The sequence below is a fragment of the Cydia fagiglandana genome, chromosome 2 (genome assembly GCF_963556715.1).
Source record: "Cydia fagiglandana chromosome 2, ilCydFagi1.1, whole genome shotgun sequence".
Classification (NCBI taxonomy): Eukaryota; Metazoa; Arthropoda; class Insecta; order Lepidoptera; family Tortricidae; genus Cydia; species Cydia fagiglandana.
In genome coordinates this window covers 9,602,839-9,628,922 of record NC_085933.1, presented here as the reverse complement: position 1 = coordinate 9,628,922, position 26,084 = coordinate 9,602,839, and the positions used below count along the sequence as shown (strand labels likewise).

Sequence of the window (26,084 nt, the reverse complement as noted above, 5' to 3'; positions counted from 1 at the left end):
GTCCTTGAGTCTCTTTGAAAGGTCTCCAAAGAGACTCAGAGCGCCAGGACCCCACGGACCCAGGGTCTCGACGCCGAAAGAAACAAACCTGTATTCGGCACCGAGACCGCGATATTTCCCCACCTTTTAATTTATGTGACTATATGTAGGTATATATTTTATCTATAAGTATTTTTATACACGTAATAAATAGTTGTCTACATAGTAATTAAATCATATGAGATGCTTCTGCTATTACGTAATATTAACACATCCAATCACAGTTCTACCATATTTCACTATGTCTGAGGAAATATTTAGACACGAGTCATTTGGAATACGTGTTTGTGGTAGGAGATAGGTACAGAGTATATTTGCTTGAACTAGAAACAGCTAATTACGCCAAGCTACAGCAAACTCGCAACACAAAAACGAATACGAGAACTATATTTCTTTTGAAGATGTATAAATTACTTTTCATTTTTTAAAAGTAAGTATAACGAACAGGGGGCCGATATTTGAATTTCGATCGCACGATTTCGTCACTCGAAAATCGGTGGAAAACGGCGAAATGCTTATTTTTGAGATACGAGCGATAAACATTTGGAATCTAGTGGTATTGATAACTCGATTTCAATTTTATTAGTAGAATTTAAATGCCTAGTAGTGGAGATATTAATTAACGAAATACACGAAATCGAGTGGTCGAAATTCAAAAATCGGCCCCCTGATAATTTGAATGGGAAAGGAAATTGGATGTGTTTGGAACTGTTAATTTTCCTCTCGTAAAATAAGCAAAACGGTGTTTACTCACTCAAAATAGTATACTGGGCAATATCATGACGAAACTATTTAAGGGTTTGGTTACGGAAGCCCAATAACCTACCTATTACCTGAAAATTCTATATGCAAGTGGTTATTATACATACAACGCTCGTGCAGTTATTTTGTTCCCTACGATAATTACTTATTATTAATGTTAACCCGGTTAAATAGGGTTCCACCTGGGAATTATATATATGTAGTATATAGCAGCGGTGATAAGCAGAATTGTATTATCTCCCATTCCGAGGTTGATCCAATCTTTAGGCTTACATGACTGAGGTAGTTTTTAAGTCCTATCAGCAATAGAAAGAACATTTGAACCTGCGTATGTAGTGTCTAAATTAATTATCGCATTGTGAAACTTTTCCGCCTCATGAGATGAATGAAACCTAGATAGGTATGTGTAATAATGTGATAAGTACTCAAAGTCATATGCAAAGTAGATGTACAATTACAGTGCTAATAGACTCATTTAGATAAAACTCATTAAATAATATGCGTATAAAGTGTGACCAACGATTGTTGACTTCCATATTTTGTACCTACAATGTTATTTAAAAAAATTTATTCATGTAAAATAATAAAACCTAGAGGCGTCTTCTAATTGTAATTGTCAGTGTTAAAAGTTTTTTTTACCAGAAAAGTCAGTTTTACAATACTTATAAGTTTCATAACCTATTTTTACAACTAGAATACGCCTCCTACGTAATATTGTACCATAAGGCGATCATATAGTTTTATTTAAGTCATTTAGGGTAGGTACTAGTTATTAAGCGATACATACCTAAGTTCTTAAATTACTTTGCATTAAGTAGGTATTATACATAAATTGAAGTTTCAAAATGAAAAAAGAAATCTGTTAACCCTTACAACAAATAGTCACACTCAAAGCCCAAAGACAATATATATATTATGTACTAAGTAACGGTTTTGTAGAACTCTCGACGATTTGGATTTTGTAATTTATAAGGATTAGTTAGTAAGTAGTTACCTAAATATAAATATGTTTACCTGACATAATTTTATTATTTATTATATAATAAATTGTTGTTCCATTTCCAGTCTTATTATTAAGTTTATTTTGCTTAACTATTTCTTATTATACATTATTTCAAGTTACCTAACTAGTTAACTAAAACTGTAGTTTATTAGTGTAGGAAAATTTAACGCGTAAGTACCTAATATAATTTTGGTGTCCTTTTAGTTTGCTTAAATACCCAAATTCGAAGGGCTAGAGACACTCGTCAAGGCCGAAAGTATGATGATAATTACGTACAATTACACAGTTGACAGCTGACAGATCATATCTATAATAATTTAACAAATTTAGATCAAATTCATGAACTGTTAACATATTAACATAAGATTGTAAGTTTTCTACCCTCCTTTTGTTATTGTTAGACACTACCTTGACACGACTCGCAGTGCATCAAACGCGTGCCAAGAAGCACTGCGCTTTTCGAACGCACAAATAAGCTCGACAGGGTGAAATATCGCGGTCACACATGATAATACTATTACTTACTTAGGTACCTATTGTGTCCCCGCGATATGTTTTGAATATGCATGATGCAACGTAAAGGGCGTTTCTGCAGTTAGTAGTTACGGAAATAATAATTTATAGCATAAGCGAATAAGTGTGTACCTAAACATAATCGAACGAGCGAGCGAAGCGAAGCGAAGCGAAGCGAAGTTCTTACATTCGACTTCGGACACGCGGCCGGCTAGCGGCACGTCCCGGCATTTCGATGTTTTTAAGCTGAACTGTCAGAAGATAGTTTGATACTCAAGAACTTAAGTAAATTTGTCCTAATTTAAATGAAATTGGGTAAACGTGTAGTTGAGGGCAGTAAATTTTAGTCATTAAATTATGAGCAGGCTTTATCAAGATGTTATTAAGCTAGAACAGCTTAAAATGCTAAAAAACTATTTGTGAGGGGTCATGCATTTCTGGTCATCTTTTTTGTAAGAAAGTATGGTCGAGTTTGGTATCAAATGAAAGCGCTCGGCTTGCACTTTTATAATATCGTCTTTAAATTTACCATTTTGAAATAATTAGCAAGATAAAAATAAACATAGTGTAGGTATTTGACATTTGGCAAGAAACTATGGAAGGTAGAGGTTCTACTTAACACTCCATAGGTACAACATTACCGCTTACCACAGATACAGTTTATTTTAATCTCTATGGTGAATCAGTTAAAGGCTCCACAGAGCTTACAATTTATAGTTTGTCAAAGGACTGTCTCGTTTCAAACACAGACAGAGAGAATCATACCATCTTTGTCTTACACCAGTACTAGCACCCGAAAGAAAAGGACGAGTATAGTTTTTTTGTTCTTATTTACTGACTTTGATTTGACAACTACTCGTATATTCGCACACGTTTTCAATCCATTGTCGACTTTAGCCTCGCCACAAGGCCACAGACGTTCGGAATGGGGTTGGCAACTGTCAAAGGTTTGCATAGATGGCGCCATCATATCTTGCCTCTTTGTTTATGAGATTTGGCTTAAATGACTGGCATCCAGGACATAAATATTCATTACAAACAAAAAATTGACACAATTCTAGGGATTGACAGGGCAAGCTATGCTGGCGCCATCTTCAAAATACTTCGACCGGCCAACCCCATTTTCCGAACGGAATGACATTTTCACGCCACTGTTCGGAAATGTGGCAATAGATGGTCTAAAACCAAGCTGGAAAGTAGGCAATAGCTGTAGCACCTGAACCACCACTACTACAATGTTTCATTGTTATCATCATCTGTCATTGGTGACAGTTCGCTACAGCAATGAGTATAATTTAAAACATAAAAATCAATAAAAGGTCTTTTTTTGCGCAACTTTTTCCTTCAAAAATAAAATTAGGTTATTTATAGAACCAATTTCTTGTTTAAAAAAAAAGAAATGTCATAACCATTCACTTAATTTTTTTTTAACAATTATCCATTCAGTTCACGCTTAAGGCGTTTTTTACTTTTGTAGCTGTTTGTGGTTTTTTTTAGCAAAAACGCTTCTAATTTTAGGGTCGGTTTGAAGCAAATAACAGAAAAACGCCTCTTAAAAGTGGTAAAAAAAGTAAAAAAGGCGGGATCTGAAAATACTTACTGAATTGGATAGTGTAAATTGTGTTTGACTAAAAAATATAAGAAACGCGTATCTACGCTCGCTATAAAAATGAGTTCTTCTAGTGAAGAAAATGATATCCTTACGCTGACGCCTACTGAAATTCAAGAGACAATACAGGCAGTGGCTAGTAATTTGCTACCAGAGATATCGCGGGCTAGTACTTATAGTTATGCAAATGTTTTCTTATTTCCTCGCAGTAGTCGTGAAAAGCACTATGTAATGCCTCGGCCGGAAACGCTAAAGATGGACTCGTATTATTCGAGGGCCTCCACTAACGTGTCGGCCCTCGAACTCACTCGTCCATCTTTTAGCGGTTTTCCGTCCTCTCCTACAATGTACTATTGTAGAGCGACGTCCCGTTCCTACCTGTCATTCCGTACGGAAACTGAATGAAAATTCCGAACGTCTGCGGCCAAGGTAAGTGTGCAACAAAATATAGATGAAGATGGCGGCCATGCACTATGTCATAAAAATCGTCATGGATGTCGTTTTTTAGGTTTTGGGGGCGCAGATTTCGATGATGATGATTATTTTGAAATCCAACATGGCGGCCATGCACTATGTCATAAAAGTCGTCATGGATGTCGTTTTATAGGTTTTAGGGGGCCCCGATTTCGAAAATGATGACCATTTTGGAATCCAAAATGGCGGCCATGCACTATGTCATAAAAGTCGTCATGGGTGTAGTTTTATAGGTTTTAGGGGTGCACAGATTTCGAAAATGATGACCATTTCGGATTCCAAAATGGCGGCCATGCACTATGTTATAAAAGTCGTCATATATGTCGTTATATAGGTTTTGGGGGGCGCAGATTTCGAAAATGATGACCATTTTGGAATCCAACATGGCGGCCATGCACTATGTCATAAAAGTCGTCATGGATGTCGTTTTATAGGTTTTAGGGGGCCCCGATTTCGAATATGATGACCTTATTGAATTCCAAAATGGCGGCCATGCACTATGTCATAAAAGTCGTCATGGATGTCGTTTTATAGGTTTTGGGGGGCGCAGATTTCGATAATGATGACCATTTTGGATTCCAAGATGGCGGTCATGCACTATGTCATAAAAGTCGTCATGGATGTCGTTTTATAGGTTTTGGGGGGCGTAGATTTCGATAATGATGACCATTTTGGATTCCAAAATGGCGGCCATGCACTATGTTATAAAAGTCGTCATATATGTCGTTTTATAGGTTTTAGGGCGCGCAGATTTCGAAAATGATGACCATTTTGGAATCCAACATGGCGGCCATGCACTATGTCATAAAAGTCGTCATGGATGTCGTTTTATAGGTTTTAGGGGGCCCCGATTTCGAAAATGATGACCTTATTGAATTCCAAAATGGCGGCCATGCACTATGTCATAAAAGTCGTCATGGATGTCGTTTTATAGGTTTTGGAGGGCGCAGATTTTGAAAATGATGACCATTTTAGATTGCAAAATGGCGGCCATGCACTATGTCATAAAAGTCGTCATGGATGTCGTTTTATAGGTTTTGGAGGGCGCAGATTTTGAAAATGATGACCATTTTGGATTCCAAAATGGCGGCCATGCACTATGTCATAAAAGTCGTCATGGATGTCGTTTTACAGGTTTTGGGGGGCGCAGATTTCGAAAATGATGACCATTTTGGATTGCAAAATGGCGGCCATGCACTATGTCATAAAAGTCGTCATGGGTGTCGTTTTATAGGTTTTAGGGGGCACAGATTTCGAAAATGATGACCATTTTGGATTCCAAAATGGCGGCCATGCACTATATCATAAGGATGTCGTTTTATAGGTTTTGGGGGGCGCAGATTTCGAAAATGATGACTATTTTGGAATCCAAGATGGCGGCCATGCACTATGTCATAAAAGTCGTCATGGATGTCGTTTTATAGGTTTTGGGGGGCGCAGATTTCGATAATGATGACCATTTTGGATTCCAAAATGGCGGCCATACACTATGTTATAAAAGTCGTCATATATGTCATTTTAGGTTTTAGGGGGCCCTGATTTCGAAAATGATGATCATTTTGGAATCTAAAATGACGGCCATGCAGTATGTCATAAAAGTCTTCATGGATGTCGTTTTATTGGTCATGATCATCATTTTCGAAATCTACACACCTGTTTCAAATAAGGTATAGGTAGATGCATCCTATAGTAAGTCAACAACATCTATATCTACTATCGAATTGTACTTTTGATAGTAGTACGAAATGTAATCTGAAAGGAGTCAAGTAATATATTCCTGTAATGAGGAATCTACATTGATTCCAATTACTAGTAATTGTAGTATTCGAAAATTGATTCCTGATTCCTCAAATGGAATTGTACTTAGTAATTCGGTATTGTTAGATTACAAAGTAATCTGGGAATCGGTAATCAGATTACAAAGTAATTTCCAGTAATCGTGGAATCAGGAATCAATTACGAAATGCCCATCTCGGACTAAGTAGCACTGCATTCAATTGATCTTTTTGGCGAACCGCGAGTTCACAGTTCGGGGCGAACTACTAGTTTATGTAAACCATACAAAGTTTTCAAGAGCAGTGTAAGTAATCGAGCCAAGCTAACTCCGCATAGCATTTGCAATGACAAAGTGCCATGCATTGCCATGTCATCATTTATGCCAAATTTCTATGAAAATATGACGTTTTTAGGGTTCCGGACCTCAAAAGGAAAAAACCGAACCCTTATAGGATCACTCGTGCGTCTGTCTGTCCGTCTGTCACAGCCTATTTTCTCCGAAACGATTGGACCAATTCAGTTGAAATTTGGTACATATATGTAAGTTTGTGACCCAAAGACGGACATATAACGTAAACAAATGAATTACTTATAAACATGGGGGCCACTTTTGGGGGGTAAATAAGAAAAATAAAAAATAAGGTTTTTCAAACTATATCGTATTACATATCAAATAAAAGAGCTCATTGTTAGAATCTCAAATATAATTTTTTGTTATAATTTTAAAATAAACAGTTTAGAAGTAATTCAAGAAAATAGGCAAAAAATTACCATTCCCTCCCCTTTATCTCCGAAACTGCTGGGTTTAAAATTTTGATAAAAATATGTACATGAAATAGGCTCTTACCTATAGATGACAGGAAAATCTATTAGAAATATATAGTCAAGCGACCCCTACGGATTTTTAAAGGCAATTCACTCACGTTTCACATAATAAAAAATACATTGTTAAAAATTGAGTAATGTACGGAACCCTTGGAACGCGAGTCCGACTTGCACTTGACCGGTATTAATGCTAATGAGTCACCCTCCCTTTGTTCCGTTCATGTCGGTACAAAGTTACCTTTAGGCCAAGCAATAAGAAGTTATAGAGGGAAAAGCTAGGAACACAACTTTTGACTCCGTAACTTTGTTTGGACTAGTTAGGAGGTGAACATATCAAAAGTCCCCGGCCCACACAGGCGAAAAATCAATAAAAGTCGGACAAAACCTAAACATTCAGGATTATTATAGAAATCGTATTAATGCAGGTTTGCCAACTAATAAAAACAAAATTACAATTATATTATGACATTTTATTAAATTTTGATCATAATATCTGGTTCTTCTAAAAGATTTAAAACATTTTGGCATATGGGAAGCGACTTTTTACTACCCAATTTTCTTAGTTTTGTTATATAAGGATCGGAAGACACTAAAAGTCTTTTCCATAGCCATTTGCCTAAAAAAAATGTGACTAAGCGCTCATGCTTGATTACACTAGTCATCGATTAAAATGAAAATTTTGTTAAAACATCGCGTAAGGTCGCATAAAATAATGGTTGTATGTTAAAACCCAAGTTCTGTAGTTTCTAAAATTGATAATATCAAAACCGGATCTATCAGGAAGTTGTACTTTTCTCCTTGGTGAAGTTGAACAATGTGCAAAAAATACAAGACATTACACTTATTTTTTTTTATAATAAACAAGCAAGCATAGCTATCAAAAGTAACTATTAGTAATTAGGTTATTACCTCCTAGAAGGGTATCCATCATTAAATCACAACTTTCTGAAAGCAAACGATAAATAAGTAAGCACATAAGTAACACTCGCAGAGCAGTAAAATATTCGCCTTTGAACAAGTCGAACTTTAGAATGAGAACGTGTCGCGTAGATGACTCTAACATGAAAATGATTATGCGAGTAGCGTGCACTGTTTATTGGACTACCCGCTAAGATTGGTTTTTGCCTGTTGGGGCTACTTAGAAGTTTTTTGGTTTTGTCCGACTTTTATTGATTTTTCGCCTGTGTGCGGCCGTAGCTCCGGTGCTGGGGGGTAGAGGGGGGAAAGAAGGTCACATTTTTCGGTTTTTCACTTATATATCTTGGAAACTTTGCGTCTTAGCGACATGACTACTAAGACACACCAAAAGCTGATAAATTTTTTTACAAGTTTTATTCAGTCAAGTTTTCCGATATCTTGAATAGTTTTTGAGATATCCGCTCTTGAAAGTTTAATTTAGGGCTTTCAATTTTATCTTGATATCTACATTAGTGAAGCTGCTAGGCCGAGTTTGGTATCATTTTCGTATAAAACGGGGGTGCTGAATTCATTTTTGGTATCACATTGACACCATTCCTAAGAAAAAACATATAAACTTTAAACAAATATCTTTTTTTTTAAATTCCTCTTCACGCTTAAACCGCTCAACCGATTTAATTGAAATTTGGTATACAGCTATTTCGAGTCCCAAGACAGGACATAAGATACTTTTTATCTCAATAATCATCCTTTAAAGTTGTGAAATGGAGTATGGGGGGAATTCAACTTCGTCGACGAAACTGAATTCCTGAAGTTAATACTGCTTAAGGTAAGATTTAAAGTCATGTTTGGTATCATTTTCATCTAAATCACAGATGTATGCCATCCTAAATTTCATCTAAACCGGTTCAGCGGTTATTGACTCCCCATACAAACTTCCACCCCACTTTTCACACCCTCAAAAGATGCTTTTGGTTATAAAAACTATCCTATATCCTGTGTCGAGACTGAAACTATTTCTATACCAAATTTCAACGAAATTGGTTCAGCGGTTTAAGCGTGAAGAGCGATTTAAAAATATATATTTTTTTTTTTTTTGGTTTTACTTCGCAATAGTGTCAATGTGATACCATAAATAAATTCAGCACCCCCGATTTATACGAAAATGATACCAAACATGGCCTAACAGCTTCACTGATGTAGATATCAAGATAAAATTAAAATCCCTAAATAAACATTCAAGAGCGGGTATCTCAAAAACTATTCAAGATATCGAAAAACTTGACTGGATAAAACTTGTAACTAATTTTACCAGCTTTCGTTTTGTCTTAGTAGTCATGTCGCTAAGACGCAAAGTTTCCAAGATATCAATGAAAAACCGAAAAATTCGACCTTCTTACCCCCCTCTACCCCCCAGCACCGGGGCTACAGCCGGGGACTTTTGATATGTTCACCTCCTAACTAGTCCAAACAAAGTTAGGGAGTCAAAAATTGTGTTCCTGGCATTTCCCTCTACAACGTTTTTTGAGCATTCATTTCCTGACCTACTTAGACAAACTTATTTCTACTATGGCTATTGTAGTGTTAACGATTTGATATCTATTTTTTATAATGTCTATTTTCTTACAAAGAATATTAAGGATTATATATTATTATTCTATTCATTGTACATCTTCTATACGTGTTAGTTTCCGATTCGCTGGCTGCTTGTTTCGCCGGATTTTCTTTAGTACGTAACAATCCGAGAATACGAGAATCCATCGAAACAAGAATCTGGCGAAACGCGAACTAACCTCTATACGGCTTTCGTTCTTCATTCGTATTATATATTAAAGACGTAGGGCTCTTATCAGATTTTCCGAAGGTTGGAAGAGCAAATAGACTATTATGCTACCATTAATCTCTCTTGGCGACGTGCAAAAATGTCACAAATTGGCGGACGGCTATTCCATTTGGCATGCACCAGGACCAGGAATAGTGTGCAGTGATAGTGATCTAATACATGCGATTTAATATAATTAACGGGTCATTGGGCAAACAAGGTGCTGAGATTTTTGAGATTTTTACGCAGGATTTTTCACCTTGTCCTTATGGCACTAGTTTTAGGAGCCACTTTCGTTAGCGAGACGGGTATATTTACCTAAAATATTTAAAACTCAGGTCCTGTTTCGTCTTAATATTTATTTCCTAATTCCGATAATTGGCATACATACGCGAAGATTAAATACTCAGGTTACAACCATTGAAGCTGTGAAACCATTAAGAGGCAACATGAGTGGTCATTTGTCCATACAAACATACAACCGTAAAGAGCAATGATTTTTACAACACAGATTATTATTATTAATATCTGTGTCGGACTGTTTTGCTGTTTTTCATATTTTAGTTTTTTAAGGCGCTGGAGCGCTTCAAATATTCACAAAAACGGCCTAATTTAATAGGCCGCAAAGAGAAGCATCGTATTCAAAACAGACATTAATTAGCCTAAAAAGCAATACAGTCCGACACAGATAATTTCATTATTATTTAGATCTCAAAATTTCGTAACATTTAGTTTTGGTGGAGGAAACAGTCCAGTACGAAACCTCGTTTTTCGAAATTTCTTCGCCTTGTCCTTATGATCCTTATCGCACTAGTTTTAGGAACCGCTTCCGTTAGCGAGACGGATATATTCACCTAAAATATTTTTATCTCAGCTCCTGTATCTTCGTAAGTTAACGTATAAAAGATACGGCCGTTTATGCAGCAAAAAAGTATATTTCGACATTCTCAAGGGAATCACAATTTATAGGGTAGGTACCTACTTCCTGTTGACCTAGAGCTATGAAATTTGGCAAGTACATAATTGATATCGGCTTACACTATAAATACAAGGAAAAATCTGAAAACTTTAATAAAAAAATGGTTTAATTGAGTGAGTCCGACTCGCAGTTGTCCGGTTTTTAATACTTTGGCAACTCTACGGTATAAGTAATCTACAAACTTTTTCAATTTTAAAAGGGTTCTTGCCATAATCTTCATGTTGCCGACAAACGTTGTGCGTTTGCTATATTACGAGGTATGTATAGTTTAATGAATAAGGTGGTAGGTAAATTCCTAACCGGATTCAAGCTGAGAACTAAGTGTTATTTCATTCAAGGCTTGGCAATGGCTATGCGAATGAAGAACTTATGTAAACCGTTGCCAACAATGTATATATATATTACACAAGGTTATCAAGTATCAAATTGTAGTAAGGGTGCCAAGTTTGAACGTTTATTGTTTTAACTAATAATTTAACTACTCAGGAGCAATTAAAACGTATCCCTTTTGGATGGAAATGTTCAAAGAAAGTGACCTACAGTGCTTTTATCTTCCACAACTGACACAACTCTATCGGCCCCGGAAATTACTTCCATTCGTAATATACCTACCTGATATCTACAGGGTGACAGGATGATAACTGAAACTTCTCTGTCCTTTATACAGGCTGACATTTGAGTCGTGATCAGTAATAATATATGTTTTTCTAACTCCATAAACAACGAGCAATTTAATGTCCCTACTCTTACTAAAATCAGACAAGATGTTTTTTATTTATTTGTAAACATATTTTACATAAATTTCAATTTCTAACTGGGACAAATGACAGAATTGATGTCAATGACAGTTCCGATTCAAAGAGGCGATTCAATTTACTAATTTAAACATCTTAATAAGCCGTTGTAATATCCTAAATCCACTTATAAAAGTAAAATAAATGGCAAAAAATAAACAAAAAACATCTTGCCTGATTTTAGTAAGAGTAGGGGCATTAAATTGCTCGTTGTTTATGGAGTTAGAAAAACATATTACTGATCACGACTCAAATGTCACCCTGTATAAAGGACAGAGAATTTTCAGTTATCATCCTGTCCCAGCCGGTTTCGGCATCGGCGATTGAGTATGCACTGCTAGTGACAGCGACTATCGTGAGCTCTCAGGTAGCTGACGTAGCCTATTTTTGCTGTGAATATACGTTTACACTCACAGCAGGTCAGCACCCCTCCGACAAAATTGTAGTTTTTGACCGCAGGTGGTTGGGCAAAATAAAGGACAGAGAATTTTTAGTTATCACTGAAATACGTGCTTACTCATGTTACAAATCACTCACACAAAAATAGCTAACTAACTATATCTATAGCAACAAACATCATTATGCCTTAATAACATTTTTTTTTTTTTTTACACTTTTATTCACCTTTTAAAACTCAAATAAAGGGATAAGGCACGGCAGAAGAAAAAGAAGATTCACCTTTTAAAACTGAAAATCTTCTTTTCATGGGCTGATAATCTCGAATATCCCCTTCATTCATTTTCGGTATGGCATTGGTCTGATCGACGATCTGTAAAATGCTGGTGTTATTCAGATGAAACTCATTATCTCGGGTTGTAGCATTATTTATACTGGGCTCGTCCAAAGTATCAGCCAACTCATCTTCGCTCACTTTGCCGCTATACTGTTTATTATCAGTTTCCAGCTTAGCATCTTCTGGCGATTCGGTTGTTGCTTGTGTACTAGACACCACTCCGTTGCTAGATAATATATCGTCCTCGGGGTGATATGGATTATTGTAATCAGAAGCAGACTTTCTCAAGTGGTTTGTAATGTCTTTATATATAGGAGACATTACAAAAGTGTTCAAAATTTTTATAGCGTCATCTGCATCAATTCTTATTTCTATTCCAGCACAAATGGTATGTTGAATAAAATTAATAAATACTGCAATCGACATCAAAAGATACAGGTTAATAGGTAAGCTAAAAGTTTTCGTGATCGTGCAGATATGTACATAGGTTGATAGAATTAATAGTGGTTATAATTTAACATTTTATTACCCACATAGGAATTTTGTGTAAAACGAAGTTAAAAAAATACTTACGTAATTTAATTAGTTTTCTCATGGCTATACGCGAAACATTAATAAAATTCGTTACTTTATAGACAGCTGTAAATGTATCATTATTATTATTACTTTGAAGACACAGCGTAGCGTGAAGCTGTAATTCAGTATTCACTCCTTTTTTTGCTAGTTAGCAAAAGAATAAACTTTTCATTAAAGCAATTAGGTAGGTACTTGAAAAAACGTAACCCGTTAATTGAAAACAATGCTTACAACGTCAACATAACATTTACTACATTATTCTTTTGTAACTTTGTTTACTTAGGAGACCAAACTGTGTCACGAAGTATTATGATGCGAAAACAATTTCAACTAAAATCGTTTTTAATCTTAAAGTAATAAACACGTAGAGTGTGACCAACAGTTTATTCTACTTTAAAAGAATAGGTAAACATTATTTTTTAAACTACTTATTTACTTGTAAGTAATTTTATTGGTTGGTGTGATTCATAACCACCAGACAGTAGTACAATTGTGAGAACAATTTCACTTTAGCTTTAGCTTTTATAACTATCTCCTTCCTGTTATTATTCAGGACTTGCTCAGGCATATTTATTCTTTTGTTGGTCACACGAAGTTAATCGAAATAGGTTTCGTAGTGTGCACGTGACAAATATAAGAGAAGCCATAAAGGAGAAATCCAATTTCGCACGTCTGAGTATGAAACAAAGTAGAAGAGTACTCTGGTCTTAATAACACTATTAAGTCATGATAACGATTATTATATTATATTATTATTTGTGCAACTAGATCCGTAAAAAAAACAAAAAGAATGTCTGGGTGGTAATGTGGGTCTTATACTTAGGCACAATTGTTATTTAGTAGGACGTTACATAAACATTTAAGTAGATAACTAAGATAAAATTTATTTACCTACTTAATATTTCAGTCTAGTTAGGTATTACTTTTTGTTGTTGTTTTATTCAGTTTCTATTTGCGAGTTCCTATAATTGGTTCTGTAATGCTATCTAAAACGTCTAATGTATCATTCATAGCTGTTGTAATTCCTTGCATAAATAAATATTTAAATAAATAAATAAATAAAATTGTGAAATAAAGAAAATACAGCGAATAGTAGTTTTGTATTTCAAACTTGTACTCGATCTATTTTTTTTTGTAAATAATACTTGCCTACATTTTCTAGCAACGAAAACTATTATAAGTAAAGTACCTACCTATTGCATTTAAATCTTAAGGATCGTTGAATTAAACTTACATATTATACCACCTCTTACCTATGTTGGTACAGTCGCCATCGCTCCATATCGCTATCGCTCCATATCGGAGCGGCCAAGGTGCTCACAAATATCTGAGCACGCCTTTATTGTCAAGGCGTTAGAGTGCGTGTTTATTACGCGGATACGAGGTTCCGCAGCAGCAGGGCGGTGGAGAAAGAATACTCACTGTTCGCACAATGCACATGAACTTTATTATCTAGTAAATAATATATGTTAATACAATTATGGGAGCTAAAGCTTACGCGTCCGACCATCAACGCAGCCGAAACCAAAGAGAGGGAGCAAATAGAGTAGCGACATAGACTAAAGAACATAAGGTGTCATTCACACATGCGTACATTCATTGGTTGGTATTATAAGGGTGTACATACAAGATTCAATTTTCTAACACTTCCCCTCACACTTATAAGACCAAATGTCTCATGCTTAAACACAACATAAGTACACAGAACACTATACAAAACTAACATATGTTGTCAATGTGTATTGGCACATCCCTGATAAAAGGCTTGAACTTAATATAATATCAATTATATTAGTTAACATTTACAATAATGCTTGCCCTAAGTAGAGACTAACTCTATCCATATACACATTCGTATAATAACATGCTTTCACGAGACACAAACATGGACTGAGTGAAGAAAGAATGCATGCTATTTTTACGATTGCACATGTACATTTGTAAACAATATAAACGATTATATAATGATTTTACACGCACATAATGCAAACATGCCTACTCATTTAACTTTATATTCATGCTTTGAATAAATTTGGAATGTTTATAAAGACTCAGCGGTTTGGTAAGTACATCGGCTATCATTACTTCTGTTGGTAAGTATTTTACAGTTAACACATTATTATGTACCAAATCTTTTATATGGTGATACCGTACATCTATGTGTTTGGTACGCTTATGTGAATATTCTTTACAAAGTAAAAGCTTGTGCGCACTCTGATTGTCATTGAACACAGTGATGTTAGGTTTCACATGTAAAATTTCAAACAAAATATTTTTGATGAAACATAGGTCTTTACATACATCATTAATTGAAATAAATTCACTTTCAGTAGAACTGAGTGCTACACAACGCTGTTTGCGTGATTCCCAATGTATACAATTCGAGCCTAACTTTATTACAAAACCAGTATAAGAGCGTCTATCTACATCATTAGCCCAGTCGGCATCAGCATATGCAATTAAATTCAATTCTCTACTCTTTATGAAATATAAGGAATAGTTAATTGTTCCCGCTAAATACCTTAAAATCCGTTTTGCTGCAAGCCAATGACTTTTATTAAACTTTGAATTATACTGACTTAAATGGCTACAAGCATATGCTATGTCTGGCCTGGTACAAACAGCTAAGTACATCAAGGAACCAATAAGTTCTCTGTAATTATAAGTTTCATCACATAAATTTTCTCCTTCAGATTCAAATTTACATCCTACAGACATAGGTGTAGAGACAGGTTTACAATTTTCCATATTAAACCGCTTGAGTACTTTCATAATATAGTCGGTTTGATCTAACTTTAATACATTTCCCTCCCTTACAACATTGATGCCCAGACAACTTTTTAAATTTCCTAAATTCTTACAATGAAATGCACTCTGTAGTAAATTAAAAAGATTATTTTTACAGGATTCGTTATTCGAGAAAATGTAAAAGTCGTCTACATAAAGCGCTACTACTACTAAACTATTTTTATCTTTACTTATATAGATACAAGGTTCATGTTTACTTTGAACAAACCCATTTTCACACAGTAATTTATTTACTTTGTTATTCCAAATTCTACTAGCTTGTTTAAGACCATAGATCCCTTTTTGTAACAAACAAACTTTATTTTTATGGTTATTATTAAAACCTGGTGGAAGCTCCATATAAATGGTTTCCTCAAGGTCTCCATTGAGAAAAGCTGTGGTCACATCAATGTGATCTATGCTTAAATCATACTCACAAGCTAAAGCAAACAATATTCTCATTGTACTATGTCTTACAACTGGTGAAAATGTGTCTTTATAGTCCACACCAGGGACTTGTGTATAACCCATGGCAACAAGACGCGCTTTAAATTTATCAAAGTTACCTGATGCATCTGTTTTGATTTTATATACCCATTTAGACTTTATTACGTTCGTATTATGTGGCCTATCAACTAATCTCCAAACTTTATTAGCTATAAGAGAGTCAAACTCACATTTCATTGCGGCAGACCATTCTGCACTAAGGGGACCAGTGACAGCATCCTTATACGATAAGGGTATGTCTAGGCTGTGGACAGACGCAGCATCGTGCGCTACCATGGAGTAGTCTGACGTGTAATCAGCATACCTTTTGGGTTTTTGTGACCTTGTAGTACGTACGGGACGCGAGGAATGTATAGCCGGCGCATCAGCTGGGGGCCGGGCTTCCCCTGAATGTGACGGTCGCGGCGACAGCACTACAGACTCGCTCGACGAGTCACCTGAGCCCGAAGTAGAGCAGCCTGGCTTCTCGCTTCCGGTACAGAATTCCTCCGAATCTGAAAACACCATGGAAGAATCATTAGGTTTTTGAGTACACATTTGTTTTTTACTTCCCGGGTTGCAGATTGGAATTTGCTCACTTTGAATAGACATTGAATCCACATCAGTTTCACTAGAGACTAGATTTTCATTACATTGACTAGGGATTTCAATTACATTATTCTTATTTAGATTCTCATTATTTTTATTAGGAATTCCAATATTATTATGACTAGATTTATCACTATCATTAGAAATAAATTCAAATTCATAAAATATATTCTCATTGTCAGATTGGTTAAAACTTAATTTATCTAAATTGTTGTAAAATTTATCTTCTAAAAACACAACATTTCGAGACAAGATCACTTTCTTAGGGTTCAACGGATCCAAAAGCCTATAGCCTTTTGTCGTTTCACTGTAACCAACAAAAATATAAGGTTTGCTTCTAGGATCAAGTTTGCGACGATTTTCTTTAGGTATTAAGGAATAGGCAATGCAGCCAAAGACGTGAAGATGCCTGAGGTCTGGTGTAGAACCTGTCCAGAGCTCTTCAGGGGTACGTCCCGACAATGCACTTGTTGGACTCCTATTCTTTAAGTATGCAGCAGTCATAACTGCTTCACCCCAAAAACACTTGCTGAGACCAGCTTCATATAGCATACATCTAGCCTTGTCAAGAAGAGTCCTATTCAGTCTCTCAGCAACACCACACTGCTGATGGCAGTAAGGAACACTCTTCTGATGAACAATACCTTCTCTTCTAAGAAAATCAGCAAAACTTTTGTTACAATATTCAGACCCAAAATCTGTCCGAAGAGTTTTAATTGGCAATCCTAATTGTTTTTCTACTAAATTCTTGTAAGTAATAAAATGTTTAATTACCTCGGATTTATGACGCATGAGGAAGATGTGTGACTTCCTGGTGTAGTCATCAGTCATGGTAACCATGAACCTCGCACCTCCAATGCTGTCTTCTTGAAACGGACCTGCTACATCGCTATGCACTAGTTGCAAAGGTACGTGTGCACGTGTAGCCTCGCCCACGGGATACGGCAAGGCAACTTGCTTCCCAAGCAGACAGGTCTCACACTTCGCACCAGAAGTTTCCTGAAATTGTATACCAGTTGCAGGATCATCCCTTAGAGTACACATGCTTTTAAAGCTGAGGTGACCTAAACGGGAATGCAGAAGTTGAACCGGCAGAGAAGAAACAGCTACATTAGCACTCTGTGTATCTTGCCTATTATGCAAAAACATGGAAGAGTGCACTTCTTGCGAAGTTCCTTTTCCTTGACTACACCCATCCCATTCATATAAACCATTTCTATTAAATGCTGAGGTAATAGGGTTGCCATGAATTTTACAACTATTGTATATATTACATTTCTCTTTGGTAAAAACTACAGTATAGCCTACATCACACAGTTTACTAACAGATAATAAATTAGCGGTCAAGTTTGGAACATATAATACCTTATTAAGTTTATCGATGACGCCTCCCACTGGCAGTTCCCCGACGCCTTCAGCCGATATAGAGTCATCGTTGGCCAAAGTTACTTTACTTCCTTCGCCCGGCAGCTCCTTGTAGTCCTTCAGGATTGTCTTGTCGTTGCAAAGATGATTGGAGCATCCAGAGTCCAGGTAAAAGGATGACTTCTTCACAAAAAAGGCTTTCGATGACTCGGTAGCCAGAAGCGACCGATTCTTCACCTTGTCCTTCCTATATTTGAAGCACTTGCTTTTTATATGGCCTGATTTTCCGCAGTAGTGACAAGTAACCTGTTTTTCTTGTCTGGGTACTGTGTTTCTTGCCTTGGAGAACAGGGCGGCTTCATCTACACAGGAAGATCCTTCCATTTTCCTCGATTCTTCTTGAAGAAGGCGAGATCTCACCATATCAGCGGTGAGGTTGGTGTCGGCGATATTTGCAGTCTCGAGGTTGCTTACCAGCGCGTCGTATTCGTCTGGCAGTCCGCTAAGGAGAAGTTCCACCACTTCTTTATCTTCTATGTTCTTGTCAATATCCGCCAATTGATGAACGAGCGACATCACCGCTTCCAGGTAACGGGACATGCAGTTATATTGCTTGTACTCTATACGATGCAGCTGCCGCAATAGCAGCACGCGCCTGTACAAACCTTTGTTTTCAAAAACAGTTTTTAGGTTATCCCACGCTTCTTTAGCGGTCGTCGCCTTTCTGATGTGTTGTAGGCACGCGGTCGAAACGCTGAGGCCGATGCGAGCCAATGCTCGTTTGACGTGCGAAGGGTCAACGTCCGTCCCTTCCACAGTCTCCCACAAACCGTCCAGGGTCAGCAGCATCCTGATCTGGTACTTCCATGTCTGGTAGTTTTCCGAGCCACGTAGCTTATCGATCGAATGGTTGGAGTAGCTGAGAGGTTGGTTTTGATTCACCTCGGCCATGATGAATGCGCTTACCGGCGATCATAGGATGATGACCCACGTGTGGATGGCGTGATGGCGAACAGTGAATATATATCAATCGTGACTGTGCCCAGAACCTATTACGCGGATACGAGGTTCCGCAGCAGCAGGGCGGTGGAGAAAGAATACTCACTGTTCGCACAATGCACATGAACTTTATTATCTAGTAAATAATATATGTTAATACAATTATGGGAGCTAAAGCTTACGCGTCCGACCATCAACGCAGCCGAAACCAAAGAGAGGGAGCAAATAGAGTAGCGACATAGACTAAAGAACATAAGGTGTCATTCACACATGCGTACATTCATTGGTTGGTATTATAAGGGTGTACATACAAGATTCAATTTTCTAACAGTGTTGAGATAGTGTGAACCTTGGCCGCTCCGGTATATCTGATGGCGACTGTACTTAATATCTAGTGTACATCATACCACCCACATGGGAATATGTGCGTCCGTTATTTTATCGGAAAACCATTTACTTCGTGTAAGGGTCACATATTATATGACCCCTACTCGAAGTTCATTTAATCAAAATCACGAAACTTGGGGACACCGTTCACAGAATGGTTTGTTCACATAATGGGCGCGCGTTACTGAAACAGAAATACATATGTACCTAATGGCATCAATATTGCACTAGTATGATGGGTTTCTGAATGGCAAACTCAGCTACCGAGCGAAATGATATGTCACTTAATGAACTTTATTCACGTTTCAACTTGCGGAGTCAAAGTAACTCAAAGTTAATGAGAAACTATCTGCTACAAGTTAAGTATTTCATTAAATTACTGTGATGGTCTCATTACATCCAATTGACTTGGAAACCGCAATGTAAGGAGTTACACGGTCCTTACATTGCGAGTGTGAGATATTAGAGTTTGCATTATTCCTAACCCCGGAATTTGACACAATATTTTTTATCACACTTGAGAACAAAAACTAAATAGTTCTTAAAATACGGTGACATTACAAATATTCGTCCGCCATTCATAATTAATATTATTGAATATTTGAGTATCATACAAAATCATCATTCAACTCTACCAGCCAACACAAGGAAACAACTCAATATTTGCATTTGATTACTTTGCCCTACATGTGGATAAAATGCACTTCAAAATGCAACATGTGGATAAAATGCAACAGTTAATTTTTTTAGCATTAGAAAAAAGGTGAACAATCTTGATAAGTATTTTTATTGAAAAACACTTAAGCAAATTAAGTCACGGCAAATATAACAATAAATCATACACAATTATTTACATTATTTTGCTTTCATATAATAGTTACTGATTTTTAAAAAGCGTTTTTTAATTAAAATACACATCAAGATCGCGCAGGCTTTTTCTAATCCAAAAAAACAAACTATCGTTTTAGAACAATCAAGAGAGCCCGCCTTTACCAGCTGGTGTGGGAAAAAATATCTTTTCTATCGTTTGTTAGGTATCGTTTTCGTATCGAGGATGCCGAATTCATTTATTTTGTCTGTCCGACCATTCTCCCCCCTCTACCCTCCTTTAACTCCGATTTTTTTTGAAAAAATATACAAAACAGTTCTTTATCTATAGATGACAGGAAATCCTATTAGAAAGTCAAGTGTGAGTGTGACTTAATGACTTAGTTTTTGATCTGACCCCTACGGATTTTTAAAGACATATTCAACGTAAAAAATACATTGTTAAAAATTGAGTAATGTTTTCGTACATTATTACCCTTAGAATGCGAGTCCGACTAGCACTTGACCGGTTTTTTAAGATTTATATTTTTCGTCTTTGATTTTACAGCGACACTTAATTAAAAAAAAGAATAACAATTAGAAAAATTCAATTGTTTCTTATTACGGCTTATACATATATGAGATCCATAGAGAGATCGCTGAGAAAAAGACGGCTAAACGAATAGATAGATGGACGGCGACAGCTCAGTAATATAATATAAGGTATCTACGAGACCCTTCAAATAATACAACAGCAAGTAGGTAAAGAATTACTGTTTATTTCATTTTAAATTCGACAATACGACCCGGTATGCACATTCGTAATCAATCATACTTTAACATAGATACAAGACATAAGTTTTATATACAATAAAAAATCATACTCGCGAACATGGAACCTCCTCTTTATGGAAATTGGTTAAAAATACAATATCCAATTACAGATTATTTTCTTTAAATATGAGTTTTAGTAAATGTTTTTTTCAAAATTATTTGTCATATTTATCCCCCTTTTTCAATAAATTTAAATCGGTAATTCTACTCAACACGTGGCGTGCAATGTGTAAATGGTGAATCTTATTTCAGGTTTTTGGTTTATTATTTTTTACAAAATACCTACATAGTATGTTTGCAAGCCGACCTGGGCTAGTAGGTAACTTTCTTCCTTGTTCGCTTGAACACGCCATAGACTTACTGCCGCCCTTTATAGTATGCAGTGTACTAACAATGCACGACATGCACGTAGTTATTGTACAGTCGCCATAAGATATATCTGAGCTGCCGAGGTGCTCAGAAATATCTGAACATATAGAGGTGTGTTCAGATATGTGTGAGAACCTTGGTTGCTCCGATGTATCTGATGGTGACTGTACCACATATTTCACAAAAATGCAAGTGGCAAAACATTTACACAAATAAGTTAAAAATATCAAATGGCTCACTTGTCATAAGTACATAACGTCTATATGTACATTCGAATCTATTTTAAAATTATGAACATGTACTTAAAAGATTTTATAATTACAAGAAAAATGTTGTTAGTTTATATCAAATAATCTCTTAATTTGAAAGTAACGATACGAATGCAGCAACAATAAAAATATACCTACAATGAAATGTAGGTAGAAAATACTTCCCATTTTATCCTTGCAAAAAGTAATAAAGACTAAGTACATTTATATTATAAAGGCAAGAAGTATAAATTCCTTAAAACTATTGGGTGGTATGTACACCCAAATGTTACAATTGATTTGTTATGTCAAATAAAAATCACAACCATTGGGTAACTTAGCGTTTCAATAAATCTAGGAAATAGTTCAGTGAGGTCTACTGTCATTTATTTTATACTTATTTACTTACTATATATATATATTTAATCTTACATGTTGCTCATCTTACACAATTTATTAACCGAATTTTCATTTGTACGATCCGGTGTCATCCTTCCATAACGAGAGATCGATAGCTGGCAAGTGGTCGCACGGCATAAGATGGTTTCTGCGGAAAACAAAAAGTGAAATCATTATGAGTGCAATCGATATTTGCCAAAGTAACGGTGAACGGTGAACGGTGAAAAGCATTTCTACAAGATTACAAATAATGTTGTGTGTGTTGTTAAATCTTTTTCTAACACATCGATGCAAATTAACCATATCTATATAAAGTAATATAGGGTCAATTTCGTTACGATAATTTGGAATATTCATATTCGATAAGGCAATACAATACATACTCGTACATCAAGGAAATTCTAGCTATTATCAATGTTAAACAAAAAGAACCCTAAAAAAGGGATTGGTGTCCTACTCGATCTGAGTAAAGCCTATGAGTATGACAGAGTTTAGCATAAAATTCGCCTACGAAAACTGTATGGCACCGGCGTGAGGGTCTGCCTAAAAGTGACATTCCATTTCCAACTGCAGCTGCAATACTGTTCATTTTACTATGGAAACGCGTCGCTGTCATTGTCAATTTCCATAGTAAAATGAACAGTATTGCAGCTGCAGTTGGAAATGGAATGTCACTCTAAGAGTAGATTTCCTCCTAATATGTACCGATCCCGAATCGTACCTACACAATTTCCCGGTTTCCCGGATGAATATTAAAGAACTTTAAATAACTCCTACTATTTTTTTACAAATTGTTGTTAATCACCGGACTAACAGAAATGTTTTTCTTTTCTGTTTTCCTCAATATAGTTCTATTCAGTATCAGTTGATCATTTCAGTACATTATGACAGTTTTAGCTATGTAGAAAAACTATTGGCTTAGAAGAAAACCGGGAAAATGGCGGTTCGACCTTAATAAATTCTTGTAGCCTTAGATCGCTTTAGATAAAAACGAGCAAAAACAGAGACCCAGCTGTGGGACACGCACTGTAAGATATAAAAGTAGTCCAAACAGCTGACCTGTTTTAACTATGAGGATATTGGGGAATTATGTATTAGGTACAAGCTTATAATATAAGATTATGCTTATTTCGTAAGCAGTTTGGTTTGATAAAGTCAAGAAACTAAATCTAATATCTAAACATTATAAGACTGTGATTTTCTGTAAGCGCACGCTCACAATTTTCTATTGAATTTAAAAGTCCAACAGCGAAACATGTTCTGTTCTACTTCTGTGGGAATTTGTTTTGAACTTTAAACATTTCTAACCGAATACAAAACTTTCAAAACTGCCACGATGCAAGGATTATACCAACGGGGCTCAACTGGCTGGAATACTGAGAAATTAAATGGGAATGGCAAATTAAGTGTGTGTGTTGTGTAGCCTGGGGCACTGGAGGCCTTGGTCACTTTTTCTTAGTATATGACATTTATTTCAGTTTGTAATGTTAGAGTTTTAATTAAACTCAAGTTTCGTTACCCGCCAAGCCATTAGGGGTCATTTAGCCGATGCGAGAACTCACATGCAAGTTTCATTACATTGCGGTTTTTGATCGGTCGGTTGAATTGGAGGTAACCAACAGTCCGCAATGTAACTAACATCGCATGCGAGTTCGCGCGCCGTCTAAATCAGCCTTTAGTTCATCATCATCATCATCTCAGCCATAAGACGTCCACTGCTGAACATAGGCCTCCCCCTTGGACCTCCATACGTGCCGGTTGGAAGCGACCCGCATCCAGCGTCTTCCGGCGACCTTAACAAGATCGTCTGTCCATCTTGTGGGTGGACGTCCTACGCTGCGCTTGCTAGTCCGTGGTCTCCACTCGAGCACTTTTCGACCCCATCGGCCATCTTCTCTGCGTGCAATGTGGCCTGCCCATTGCCACTTCAGCTTGCTAATCCGGTGGGCTATGTCGGTGACTTTAGTTCGTCTACGGATCTCCTCATTTCTGATTCGATCACGTAGAGAAACTCCGAGCATAGCCCTCTCCATAGCTCGTTGAGCGACTTTGAGTTTTGAGATGAGGCCGATAGTGAAAGACCACGTTTCGGAGCCGTAAGTCATCACTGGTAACACACATTGATTAAAGACTTTCGTCTTGAGGCACTGAGGTATGTCGGACGAAAAGACATTACGTAGTTTCCCGAACGCTGCCCAACCGAGTTGGATTCGGCGGTTGACCTCTTTCTCGAAGTTGGACCTACCTAATTGGACTACTTGTCCTAGGTAGATGTACGAGTCAACAACTTCGAGTACCGAGTTCCCAACAGAGACTGGGATGGGCACAACATTGGCATTTGACATAAGTTTCGTCTTGTCCATGTTCATTTTCAAGCCCACCCGTTGTGAAACTCGGTTGAGGTCATCGAGCATCATGCTGAGTTCCTCCATCGACTTTGCCATGACTACGATATCGTCGGCAAACCGAAGGTGAGTGATGTATTCGCCGTTGATGTTGATGCCAAGTCCTTCCCATTCCAGGAGCTTGAAGGCGTCTTCCATTACGGCAGTAAACAGTTTCGGAGAGATAACGTCTCCCTGCCTTACGCCTCTTCGCAATGGAATCGCCCTCGTGCTCTGCTCCTGTACTCGGACCGACATGGTGGCGTTACTATACAAACACTTCAACACTTCGATGTACCGATAGTCAATATGGCATCGCTGAAGAGACTCAAGCACCGCCCATGTTTCCACCGAATCGAAGGCTTTCTCATAGTCCACAAACGCTAAGCATAATGGCAAGTTATACTCTTCGGTCTTCTGTATAACTTGCCGCAGCGTATGGATGTGGTCTATGGTACTATAGCCTTTTCGGAAACCGGCTTGTTCGGGAGGCTGGAAGTCATCAAGTCTGTGTTCGAGACGGTTCGTGATGACCCTTGAAAACAGCTTATAGACATGGCTCAGAAGCGTGATGGGTCTGTAATTCTTCAATAGGTTGTTATCACCTTTTTTGAAGAACAGCACCACCTCGCCTCTATTCCATGTTTCAGGCGTTATGCCCTCGGACAAGACGGAATTAAAGAGCTTCTGGAGGACTTTAAGTACCGGTGTTCCACCCGCTCTCAGAAGCTCTGAAGTGATTCCGTCTTTGCCCGGCGCCTTGTTGTTCTTAAGCTGCTTCAGGGCCATCCTAATCTCGTACAGACTGATGTCCGGGATATCTTCGGTATAATGTCGGGACAGCTTGGCTCTTGGATCTCCTACCAAGCTGTCAACGGGCTTTGCGATCGAAGTGTATAACTGTCCATAGAACCTCTCGATCTCACCTAAAACCTCCGCTTTGCTCGACGCTATGCTGCCATCTTCCCGTTTCAACTTTGTCAGCTGGCTTTGCCCAATAGACTTGTCCTTTGCGAACACTTTGGAGCCTTGGTTTCGCTCAATAGTCTCTTTAATACGGTTAGTATTAAAGAGACGCAGGTCATGTCGCAAGGACTTAGATATACGTCTATTGAGCTGCCTATATGACTCCGCGTCATCGGGAGACTGCAACTGTAGCGAGCGTCGTTCAGCCATGAGGTTTAAGGTTTGCTCGGTCAATTTCTGAGGTCTATCTTTACGGCGGGGTCTAAAAAACTTAGACCCTACTGTGTGGACAGTTTCCACTAGCCCGTCGTTGATTTCGTCCACTGAAGCCAAGTTCTCTAGGCAAGCAAAGCGGTTAGAGAGCTCGAGTTGAAAGCTTTCGGGGTTTTGAACATGGGCTCGAGTAGGTCGGAGCGTAGACTTCATCAGGCTGGACCTTTCAAATTTAATATTGATATTCAGTGTGCCTCTTACGATTCGGTGATCACTACCGGTCTTTACCCTGTTGATCACAGAGACATCACTGAATATCCGTTTCTTGTCGGTCATGATGAAGTCTATCTCGTTTCTCGTGGAACCGTCAGGACTCATCCAGGTCCATTTCCTGTGAGGCGGCTTCTG

At 37.3% G+C, this 26,084-nt stretch overlaps 2 protein-coding genes across 2 annotated transcripts in view; both read right to left on the bottom strand.

Annotated features, from left to right (window-relative positions):
* Window positions 1–12,113: 12,113 nt before the first annotated feature.
* LOC134679609 (uncharacterized) lies at window positions 12,114–12,887 on the bottom strand. Its single transcript, XM_063538559.1, has 3 exons — window positions 12,821–12,887; window positions 12,193–12,660; window positions 12,114–12,138 (listed from the first exon to the last, which is right to left on the bottom strand). Exons 1-3 carry the CDS (start codon window positions 12,840–12,842, stop codon window positions 12,131–12,133), a joined length of 498 nt encoding a protein of 165 aa, XP_063394629.1. The 5' UTR covers window positions 12,843–12,887; the 3' UTR covers window positions 12,114–12,130.
* Window positions 12,888–21,022: 8,135 nt separating this feature from the next.
* The window catches only part of LOC134675633 (peroxidase-like), a 106,996-nt gene continuing 101,934 nt past the window's right edge, over window positions 21,023–26,084 (bottom strand). Inside the window, exon 15 of the mRNA XM_063533965.1 lies at window positions 21,023–22,261. Within this exon, the coding sequence (XP_063390035.1) occupies window positions 22,183–22,261 (79 nt within the window). The 3' untranslated portion in view covers window positions 21,023–22,182. The remainder of the gene's footprint in view (window positions 22,262–26,084) is intronic.